The sequence below is a fragment of the Schistocerca cancellata genome, chromosome 12, assembly GCF_023864275.1.
Source record: "Schistocerca cancellata isolate TAMUIC-IGC-003103 chromosome 12, iqSchCanc2.1, whole genome shotgun sequence".
NCBI lineage: Eukaryota > Metazoa > Arthropoda > Insecta > Orthoptera > Acrididae > Schistocerca > Schistocerca cancellata.
The window spans coordinates 11640796-11653457 of NC_064637.1; the positions used below are offsets into that span (position 1 = coordinate 11640796).

General features: G+C 40.4%; 1 protein-coding gene across 1 annotated transcript in view; it reads left to right on the forward strand.

Moving 5' to 3' along the window:
- Positions 1-12662, forward strand: part of LOC126109820 (transcriptional activator cubitus interruptus-like) — a gene marked incomplete at its 5' end in the record, with an annotated part of 124241 nt that overhangs the window by 84726 nt on the left and 26853 nt on the right. Inside the window, 2 exons of the mRNA XM_049914878.1 lie at positions 1984-2238; positions 2328-2504. Coding sequence (XP_049770835.1) covers positions 1984-2238; positions 2328-2504 — 432 coding nt within the window. The remainder of the gene's footprint in view (positions 1-1983; positions 2239-2327; positions 2505-12662) is intronic.

Below are 12662 nucleotides of genomic sequence, written 5' to 3' on the forward strand. Positions count from 1 at the left end.
ATTAGGTGTTTTGTGGTCTTTCTGAAATGCTAGTGAAGTGTTGGCAGAAGTGCCAACACCTTGTATTTAGAGGAGGCCGAAATGTACGCTAAGCTCACGCAGGCTGGCGTGAGGTCTGAAACAGGATACGTAATGAATGCTATAAAGAAAAGTACGTAGCTTCTGGAATACTTAACTATAATCCACATTTGTAGAACATCGCTCTCGATGATACATTAATAGAATCGCAATATAAATGGAATACGGCGCCTTGCTAGGTCGTAGCAAATGTAGCTGAAGGCTATGCTAACTATCGTCTCGGCAAATGAGAGCGTAATTCTCAGTGAACCATGGCTAGCAACGTCGGCTGTACAACTGGGGCGAGTGCTAGTACGTGTCTCTAGACCTGCCGTGTGGTGGCGCTCGGTGTGCAATTACTGACAGTGGCGACACGCGGGTCCGACGTATACTAGCGGCCCGCGGCCGATTTAAAAGCTACCACCTAGCAAGTGTGGTGTCTGGCGGTGACACCACAGCTAGCATAGAAAACCGAGTACCCAAAATATGTCTAGGAAAGACCTTAGCAGAGTTCTGCAATGCATACATAAATTTAAAAAATCATTTATGTGTTTTAATGTAATTACCCATTGTTTCATCCTCTAATTACTGAATTCTAAAATATTGTGAAAAATTTAATGTGGCAGGTGGTTTTGTTGGCCAATACGTAGTGATGAAAAGGATATTGTCACAATAATAATTAAAATATATACTTAACTTGCTTGATGAACAAATGAATCCACGGTTCTTTATTGAAAGAAATTACCTGACTCATAATTTACAAAATCTTTACGTTTATTTATTCCAGGTTTGTCAAGTCTGTGATGTTTAGTTCTTTTTAAAACTTGTGATTACAATGCCATAAACAAGTAATTTCACTACACAATTCACATTAAAATTCACTTTAGACTTCAAACTAATATAATTACAATCCTGAATTATTGTCAGTCTCTCTCTCTCTCTCTCTCTCTCTCTCTCTCTCTCTTTCTCTCTCTCATCAATTTAACATTTTTCTTACTTACATAATTTTGCATTCTTGGTGATTTTTGTTTTACATTCTAAAGCATATTTCTGTGGCTTGGATAGCATTTCTGAACTTAAAAAACTACATCAAATCAAACTATTAATTCAAAACTACAAAATACTGTCACAGAAAAGGCGGAGGATTGAAATTAGACAGTTTTTGGGCCTTAGCACTAAAGAAAGCAAATAATACAACATTTCACCACTGCAACCCTCCTAACACACATCGGCACGGCTCTGCGAGTTTAGGTAATGTGATGGTGACATCATAAACGTAGTGAACACATAAAAACAGTTTGACTTGCTGAGATTAAGTTTGAAACTAATGACATCTCCATCATTAGGAGATGAATTTTATGCACAGAAATATGCCTCCGGCAATGACCTAATTCCCGTGAAACCGAAACCACCGAGGACAGTAATTAGTATGTTCACCTTTTCAGTTAACACGACTTTCATAAAACTGACTTATTTATAGGAAAGTATCACAAATTACGTGACATTAACAAAGTGCTGCTTTGCATTTGATTATTATTGATTAACATTATTAGTCTCTCAACTGAACCGAATCGTGTGTATAACGAAACACGATCACCGAAAAATAATCAAAATTGAAGAATACCACTGCAAAACTAAAAAGACAGTGTAGAAATAAAAGGCAAATTACAACTATGAAATATACAAGTGCATTTTGCTCTGTAGGTCTCGTGTGTATTGTATTCTGTATTTGTTGTAGTTATCTTATTCTCCAATACTGCACAATGTTGGTATTACATTACAGTGCACTTTAAAACGTTATCTTTGTAGTTCATACCACAGATTTGCCAATGAAAATAAGTTATTTGTGTAGGCTGTAGTACACTTTTTCCAGTAAAATGTACGGAGTGGAACTCCTGACAACAGAATACCCTCACGACTTTGCAGAAGCCGTACGTGTGCAAAGCCCCGGGTTGTTCCAAGAGGTACACCGACCCCAGCTCGCTGCGCAAGCACGTCAAGACGGTGCACGGCGCCGAGTTCTACGCCAACAAAAAGCACAAGGGCTCGGACGGGGGCGGCAGCGCGGACGACGGGGGTGGCCCGGGGGGCGCGGACTTGGCAGGCGGCAGTCCTCGCAGCGAGGGGATGCTCAGCAGCGGCAAGACGCCCAGCCTGTCCAGCCCCAGCGTCAAGTCCGAGGTGAGTGCCAGGGGCAGTATACCGAGTGCGGCACTCTTTGAATCTGCTCGTCGTGCAGGCGGAGGAGTAAGCTTTCCGATTTCCATTAGGAGGCGAGTTCACCTGTGGGCCAGCACGGCAGCCCACCGAGTGTGGCACAGCACGCGATCTGCGGGGGCGGGGAAGGCGGCAGCGGGGTCCAGGATGACGCCCTCGTGGCGGACTCTGGCCACGCTCTGCTCACCGCCGCCGAGGAGTGGGCGGAGGAGGCTGTCGATGAAATCGATGTGAGTCGAGTGCTTCACTTAATAACTGTCCTCACTTTACGTCGAAAGAAATGTGATGGAAGGAAGTTATTTTTGGTTACCATTATTCACAAGTATCTTCTGTAATTTTCATTATGTAGTCTATTACGTTACCTTCAGAATAGATAAGAGGGAGAGATAATCCATTGTTCATGAATTTATTAAAATTGTTGTTTTCTTATCTTGTGCCAACTGTCAAGTACTACTGGTTCTCATTGTTGGCACTGTTTTTTTAATGGGATGAATCTGCTAGGAAAAATATGATCCTAGGCTGTGGTTCATCCATTTAAATATTTAAGTGAAATGTCACAGCCTTATTGTTTATATCTTGACCATTTTAATCAACATTTTCATTGCATCTCATTTCAAAATACATAAAAGTGACGTGTTTAAATTAACAACTTCCAACACACTCAACGTAATAGTGCAATTTTTGCCAAAATTTACGCCAAGGAAGTCACAATGCAAATATTCCAGTACTTCCAAGAATTAATATTTTTTAACAAAGACAGCTGTATTTTGTTTACCATGCAGTATAATAATAATAATTTCTATTGAGTATTCAGCAATGATATAAATATGGCTTTCGGAACAGACAAATGTATGAAAAGTAGCATAGTCAAGGGAAAACACACTAAACAAGAAGATTACTTATTGGATAACCACAGCGACTACATAGAAGCGATGGAAAAAACAGATGCCTATAAATATCTAGGATACAGGCAAAAATAGGAATAGATAATACAAATATTAAAGAAGAACTAAAAGAAAAATATAGACAAAGACTAACAAAAATACTGAAAACAGAATTGACAGCAAGAAACAAGACAAAAGCTGTAAATACTTATGGTATACCAATATTGACCTATTCATTTAGAGTAGTGAAATGGAGTAACACAGACCTAGAAGCTCTCAATACACTTACACGATCACAATGCCACAAATATAGAATACATCACATACATTCAGCAACAGAAAGATTCACATTAAGCAGAATGAAAGGAGGAAGGGGATTTATTGACATAAAAAACCTACATTATGGACACATAGACAATTTAAGAAAATTCTTTATAGAACGAGCAGAAACTAGCAAAATACACAAAGCAATCACTCATATAAATACATCGGCTACACCACTGCAATTTCACAACCACTTCTACAATCCTGTAGATCACATAACATCAACAGATACAAACAAAGTAAGTTGGAAAAAGAAAACACTACATGGCAAGCACCCGTATCATCTAACACGGACACACATCGATCAAGACGCATCCAACACATGGCTAAGAAAAGGCAGTATATACAGTGAGACGGAAGGATTCATGATTGCAATACAGGATCAAACAATAAACACCAGATATTACAGCAAGCATATTATTCAAGGTCCCAATACCACAACAGATAAATGCAGACATTGCCAACAACAAATAGAAACAGTAGATCACATCACAAGCGGATGAACAATACTAGCAAATACAGAATACCCCAGAAGACATGACAATGTAGCAAAAATAATACATCAACAACTTGCCATACAACATAAACTAATAAAACAACACGTTCCCACATACAAGTATGCACCACAAAATGTACTGGAGAATGGTGAATACAAATTATACTGGAACAGAACCATTATAACAGATAAAACAGCACCACATAACAAACCTGACATCATACTCACCAATAAAAAGAAGAAATTAACCCAACTAATCGAAATATCCATACCCAATACAACAAATACACAGAAGAAAAGAGGAGAAAAAATTGAAAAATACATCCAACTGGCTGAGGAAGTCAAGGACATGTGGCATCAGGATAAAATTGACATTATACCAATTATACTATCAACTACAGGAGTCATACCACACAATATCCACCAGTGCATCAACGCAATACAGCTACATTCAAATGTACATATACAACTACAGAAATCTGTAATTATTGATACATGTTCAATTACCCAAAAGTTCCTAAATGCAATGTAACATATACCGTACAATTAAAAGGAAGTCATGCTTGATCAAGGTCCGCGTCACTTTCCATTTTTAACCAGACATAACGTCTGAGAAAGGAAAGAAATAATAATAATAATAATAATTTCTATTGTAATATTAACAATGAAAATTTCCGAACAAAACTTAATTGTACCAAAAAAATGACACAATTAGCTGAATGTGCTCAAGCCAATGTCACACAGGCACATCACATACAATTTATGTATATAATTTACATGGATATATATGTGTGCTTCTCCTAACATCTGATAAGAGAATCTGTGTCCATTAGCTTTGAACGGCAATTTATTACGGTCCTTTAACACTTCGTCACCATCTCTGTACTGGTACCATGAATCACCGTATTTTATACTCTGACACCATCTGAATCTGTTCATTCGAGATTGGACACTGTGCCACGGTCCCCCACTGATATCTGCCATGATGCAATTAATCCATCATTCTGACTAACAGCCCTATAATCCAGTGATACGCATTGCTGTGATAGCCTTTCAAAGATCTGAGGAAACCATAACCAGGCAAAATGCATTATTTGTAATAAAAATAACTTTTCAGCCATGACTATCTCTTTATATAAGAATGTTTTTTGTTTCATGAAATTGAGGCAAATAAAGTATTAAAAAACTGTAAACAATTTTCAATAGAGAGTTATCATCCACCCTGCAGATGTGAAAAATTTATATGTGGAGCACCATATATAATAGAGGGAAACATTCCACATGGGAAAAATAAAAATGTCTGCTTGTGTCTGTGTATATGCGGATGGATATGTGTGTGTGTGTGTGCGAGTGTATACCTGTCCTTTTTTCCCCCTAAGGTAAGTCTTTCCACTCCCGGGATTGGAATGACTCCTTACCCTCTCCCTTAAAACCCATATCCTTTTGTCTTTCCTTCTCCTTCCCTCTTTCCTGACGAGGCAACCGTTGGTTGCGAAAGCTAGAATTTTGTGTGTATGTTTGTGTTTGTTTGTGTGTCTATCGACCTGCCAGCGCTTTTGTTTGGTAAGTCTCATCATCTTTCTTTTTAAATATATTTTTCCCACGTGGAATGTTTCCCTCTATTATATATATATATATATATATATATATATATCTAAAAACAAAGATGATGTGACTTACCAAATGAAAGTGCTGGCAGGTCGACAGACACACAAACGAACACAAACATACACACAAAATTCAAGCTTTCGCAACAAACTGTTGCCTCATCAGGAAAGAGGAAAGGAGAGGGAAAGACGAAAGGATGTGGGTTTTAAGGGAGAGGGTAAGGAGTCATTCCAGTCCCGGGAGCGGAAAGACTAACCTTAGGGGGAAAAAAGGACGGGTACACACTCGCACACACACACATATCCACCCACACATATACAGACACAAGCAGACATATTTAAAGACAAAGAGTTTGGGCAGAGATGTCAGTCGAGGCAGAAGTGCAGAGGCAAAGATGTTGTTGAATGACAGGTGAGGTATGAGTGGCGGCAACTTGAAATTAGCGGAGATTGAGGCCTGGTGGATAACGGGAAGAGAGGATATATTGAAGAGCAAGTTCCCATCTCCGGAGTTCGGATAGGTTGGTATTAGTAGGAAGTATCCAGATAACCCGGACGGTGTAACACTGCGCCAAGATGTGCTGGTCGTGCACCAAGGCATGTTTAGCCACAGGGTGATCCTCATTACCAACAAACACTGTCTGCCTGTGTCCATTCATGCGAATGGACAGTTTGTTGCTGGTCATTCCCACATAGAATGCATCACAGTGTAGGCAGGTCAGTTGGTAGATCACGTGGGTGCTTTCACACGTGGCTCTGCCTTTGATTGTGTACACCTTCCGGGTTACAGGACTGGAGTAGGTGGTGGTGGGAGGGTGCATGGGACAGGTTTTACACCGGGGGCGGTTACAAGGGTAGGAGCCAGAGGGTAGGGAAGGTGGTTTGGGGATTTCATAGGGATGAACTAAGAGGTTACGCAGGTTAGGTGGACGGCGGAAAGACACTCTTGGTGGAGTGGGGAGGATTTCATGAAGGATGAGATCCATCCTTCATGAAATCCTCCCCACTCCACCAAGAGTGTCTTTCCGCCGTCCACCTAACCTGCGTAACCTCTTAGTTCATCCCTATGAAATCCCCAAACCACCTTCCCTACCCTCTGGCTCCTACCCTTGTAACCGCCCCCGGTGTAAAACCTGTCCCATGCACCCTCCCACCACCACCTACTCCAGTCCTGTAACCCGGAAGGTGTACACAATCAAAGGCAGAGCCACGTGTGAAAGCACCCACGTGATCTACCAACTGACCTGCCTACACTGTGATGCATTCTATGTGGGAATGACCAGCAACAAACTGTCCATTCGCATGAATGGACACAGGCAGACAGTGTTTGTTGGTAATGAGGATCACCCTGTGGCTAAACATGCCTTGGTGCACGACCAGCACATCTTGGCGCAGTGTTACACCGTCCGGGTTATCTGGATACTTCCTACTAATACCAACCTATCCGAACTCCGGAGATGGGAACTTGCTCTTCAATATATCCTCTCTTCCCGTTATCCACCAGGCCTCAATCTCCGCTAATTTCAAGTTGCCGCCACTCATACCTCACCTGTCATTCAACAACATCTTTGCCTCTGCACTTCTGCCTCGACTGACATCTCTGCCCAAACTCTTTGTCTTTAAATATGTCTGCTTGTGTCTGTATATGTGTGGGTGGATATGTGTGTGTGTGCGAGTGTGTACCCGTCCTTTTTTCCCCCTAAGGTTAGTCTTTCCGCTCCCGGGACTGGAATGACTCCTTACCCTCTCCCTTAAAACCCACATCCTTTCGTCTTTCCCTCTCCTTTCCTCTTTCCTGATGAGGCAACAGTTTGTTGCGAAAGCTTGAATTTTGTGTGTATGTTTGTGTTCGTTTGTGTGTCTGTCGACCTGCCAGCACTTTCATTTGGTAAGTCACATCATCTTTGTTTTTAGATATATTTTTCCTTCGTGGAATGTTTCCTTCTATTATAACCATATATATATATATATATATATATATATATATATATATATATAGAGGGAATGTTTCCCTCTATTATATATATATATATATATATATATATATATATATATATATATATATATAGAGGGAAACATTCCACGTGGGAAAAATATATTTAAAAAGAAAGATGATGAGACTTACCAAACAAAAGCGCTGGCAGGTCGATAGACACACAAACATACACACAAAATTCTAGCTTTCGCAACCAACGCGAAAGCTAGAATTTTGTGTGTATGTTTGTGTTTGTTTGTGTGTCTATCGACCTGCCAGCGCTTTTGTTTGGTAAGTCTCATCATCTTTCTTTTTAAATATATTTTTCCCACGTGGAATGTTTCCCTCTATTATATATATATATATATATATATATATATATATAGAGGGAATGTTTCCCTCTAATATATATATATATATATATATATATATATATATATATATATATATATATATATATAGAGGGAATGTTTCCCTCTAATATATATATATATATATATATATATAGTTATAATAGAAGGAAACATTCCACGAAGGAAAAATATATCTAAAAACAAAGATGATGTGACTTACCAAATGAAAGTGCTGGCAGGTCGACAGACACACAAACGGTGAGGCCTTTGGATAGGACAGAGGTTTCGGATTGGGAGAGAGGTTTGGAGGAAAGGTTAACTACTGAATTAGGGTGTTGTGGTGCCAGATTGTGTTGATCGGAATTTTGAGGTTTTGGAGGGAGTGGAGCTGGAAGTGGGAGATTGAGTAGATGGGAGAGACTGGGTCTGTGTGCAATGAGAGGTGGTTGAGGTTTGCTGGAAAGGTTGTGAAAGGTGAGTGAGTTGCCTTTCCGTTTGTGTGTCTGTCGACCTGCCAGCACTTTCATTTGGTAAGTCACATCATCTTTGTTTTTAGATATATATATATATATATATATATATATATATATATATATATATATATATATATATAGAGGGAAACATTCCACGTGGGAAAAATATATTTAAAAAGAAAGATGATGAGACTTACCAAACAAAAGCGCTGGCAGGTCGATAGACACACAAACATACACACAAAATTCTAGCTTTCGCAACCAATGGTTGCCTCGTCAGGAAAGAGGGAAGGAGAAGAAGGAAAGATAAAAGGATATGGGTTTTAAGGGAGAGGGTAAGGAGTCATTCCAATCCCGGGAGCGGAAAGACTTACCTTAGGGGGAAAAAAGGACAGGTATACACTCGCACACACACACATCCACAGACACAAGCAGACATTTTTTTTCCCTGTCTGCTTGTGTCTTTCCTCATTACCTCAGCCAGCTTCATCCTGACCCACAACTTCTTCACTTTTGAAGACCAGACATACCAACAATTAAAGGGAACAGCCATGGGTACCAGGATGGCCCCCTCATACGCCAACCTATTCATGGGTCGCTTAGAGGAAGCCTTCTTGGTTACCCAGGCCTGCCAACCCAAAGTTTGGTACAGATTTATTGATGACATCTTCATGATCTGGACTCACAGTGAAGAAGAACTCCAGAATTTCCTCTCCAACCTCAACTCCTTTGGTTCCATCAGATTCACCTGGCCCTACTCCAAATCCCATGCCACTTTCCTTGATGTTGACCTTCACCTGTCCAATGGCCAGCTTCACACGTCCGTCCACATCAAACCCACCAACAAGCAACAGTACCTACATTACGACAGCTGCCACCCATTCCACATCAAACGGTCCCTTCCCTACAGCCTAGGCCTTCGTGGCAAACGAATCTGCTCCAGTCCGGAATCCCTGAAGCATTACACCAACAACCTGACAACAGCTTTCGCATCCCGCAACTACCCTCCCGACCTGGTACAGAAGCAAATAACCAGAGCCACTTCCTCATCCTCTCAAACCCAGAACCTCCCACAGAAGAACCACAAAAGTTCCCCACTTGTGACAGGATACTTTGCGGGACTGGATCAGATTCTGAATGTGGCTCTCCAGCAGGGATACGACTTCCTCAAATCCTGCCCTGAAATGAGATCCATCCTTCATGAAATCCTCTCCACTCCACCAAGAGTGTCTTTCCGCCGTCCACCTAACCTACGTAACCTCTTAGTTCATCCCTATGAAATCCCCAAACCCCCTTCCCTACCCTCTGGCTCCTACCCTTGTAACCGCCCCCGGTGTAAAACCTGTCCCGTACACCCTCCCGCCACCGTCTATTCCAGTCCTGTAACCCGGAAGGTGTACACGATCAAAGGCAGAGCCACATGTGAAAGCACCCACGTGATTTACCAACTGACCTGCCTACACTGTGACGCATTCTACGTGGGAATGACCAGCAACAAACTGTCCATTCGCATGAACGGACACAGGCAGACAGTGTTTGTTGGTAATGAGGATCACCCTGTGGCTAAACATGCCTCGGTGCACGGCCAGCACATCTTGGCACAGTGTTACACCGTCCGGGTTATCTGGATACTTCCCACTGACACCAACCTATCAGAACTCCAGAGATGGGAATTTGCCCTTCAGTATATCCTCTCTTCCCGTTACCCACCAGGCCTCAACCTCCGCTAATTTCAAGTTGCCGCCGCTCGTACTTCACCTATCATTCTACAACATCTTTGCCTCTGTACTTCCGCCACGACTGACATCTCTGCCCAAACTCTTTGCCTTTACAAATGTCTGCTTGTGTCTGTGTATGTGTAGATGGATGTGTGTGTGTGTATGTGTGTGTGTGTGTGTGTGTGTGTGTGTGTGTGTGTGCGCGTGTGTGTGTGAGTGTATACCTGTCCCTTTTTCCCCCTAAGGTAAGTCTTTCCGCTCCCGGGATTGGAATGATTTCTTACCCTCTACCTTAAAACCCACATCCTTTCGTCTTTCCCTCTCCTTCCCTCTTTCCTGATGAAGCAACCGTTGGTTGTGAAAGCTTGAATTTTGTGTGTGTGTTGGTGTTTGTTAGTGTCTCTATCAACAAACCAATGCTTTCATTTGGTAAGTTACATCATCTTTGTTTTTAGATATATTTTTCCCACTTGGAATGTTTCCCTCTATTATTTTTTTTTCTTTTACTAAATAGTGGCAGTGCAGCACTGATGAGATTCACTACAACTTGTTTCTGATGGTGACATAGTGCATCACAAACTTGCTGTTAACATGTCATTGTGAACTCTAGAAAATTATCTAACTACAATACATGTGAAATGCCTGATTGTATCTTTTTAATAGATGCTTTTACTTGCTACCCAATCAAAAAATATCCAAAATTAATGTCTTTAAGAAAATTGTATATCAGGTGAATTTAAAGTAATTTTTTACATTCTTGGTTAACAGTCATCTCTGGTGCAGGATCAACAGATCTTGCATTTAGTAATTTCAGATAACTGAACATTATCTGCTTTGCACTTTTTGCTTTATTGTTTGTAGATGTAAGACACACTTAGTCGATAATAAAAATCAGTCAGATACCAAGTGCCAATTATTTTGTAATGTTTTTTTCATAATTCTTCAATTCTTAAGTAGTTCAATGTCAAAGACATTGAATTCAACTAGCACGCCAAAACTAGTTTGATGCATGTTGGTAAAAAAATTCATGAAACCTCAATTTATGTAATAGGAGAATTAGTAATTCATGATTCTGTCAAACTACAACCTTTAATTATTCTCTTTAGATCATCAGTTACACATGTACACTGTTTTCGATGGCACCTTCTCTCCTTATTCCTTCAACAACAATAGCTATTAGTAATTACCTTTGGGCTTCTGCACCAGTAAAGAAACACTAATTAGTTTTACTGTATTGTTATCCTCGGCAGCAGTATTTCGGTTAATTTCTTGATGCTAATTTATAAAATACAGGCCGTACATAAAGTCTGGGAACACTTTCAATTATTGATTGCACAAGAACTGAACATTGTACAGATGTCATACATATTGCATTTTGAAGAGAAACTCTGAAAGTTCTTGTTTACAAACATTTGATACCCGAACCACGAGTGACCCGGCAGACATCAGTACGGTAATTGAATTCTTGCCATATCCGGCCCGTCCCGGCATCATCAACTGTGGCAGTCCCTTCCCATATTCTCTCCCGGAGCTCTGCTACATCACGTGGTAGAGGAGGTACACACATCAGATCTTTAATGTGTCCCTACAGAAATAAATCACACTGAATGAGATCTGGTGATTGGGGAGGCCATTTCACGAAACAGCTGTCCCCTTCTGTAGCACGGCCACATTGCGACTAGCACTGACTATCGGAAGATTACCAAACAACGCTGTGGCAGTATAGGTGAAAAAAAAAAAAAAAAAAAAAAAAAAAAAACTTTCAGGGTTACTCTTCAAAATGACATGTATGATATCTGTACAGTATTTGGTTCTTGTGTGATAAATAATGGAAAGTGTTCCCGGATTTTATGTACTCTGTGTATAAATACAAAACAAAATACTATTTTGCACTAATAATAATTAATTGTACTTAGATCAGTGAGACACTTAGGTATTCATTACTATAAGTACTAAATCTTATGTATCAATGTTTTTACGTGAATTCCTGCTTGCCCTATGTCAAGTGTCAACAGTGCCTATTAACACACACACACACACACAAAATACAAGAAAACGTACGGAATGGAACTTATAAAAGTCATGGACAAATTTGCATGACACTCATTAGCCTTGTAACCACCCCACTACCAATATATCTGAATGAATTTATAATTTTTATTTCTATTTGCCTGTCGTTTCTTTACAGACCTACGTGGCTTAGTGGTAAAGTGCCAGACTACAAATCAAAGGTCTCAAGTTCGGTCCTCAGTCAGTCGTAGGAGTTTTTTTCTTTCATTTATCGCTTCTCTCATCTGTGGCAATGTTTGTCATGTGAAAAGTGCCAAGTTGCACTGAGGCTCGGAATCCCTGTTAAACCGTAGAGTCCCCCTATAACTGGCTGGGAATGCCTATTCGAAAGTCAGAAGAAGGCAACAGCCTACCACCTCTGACGAGATCGCGCCTACCGAAGCACTGTTTAACTTTTTACCTTACTGCTTCATTAGTGAAAATCAAACCACAGCAAAAATTAAGTAAAAGCGGTAGAAAAAAAGGTAACAAATTTGTGGAATTTTACT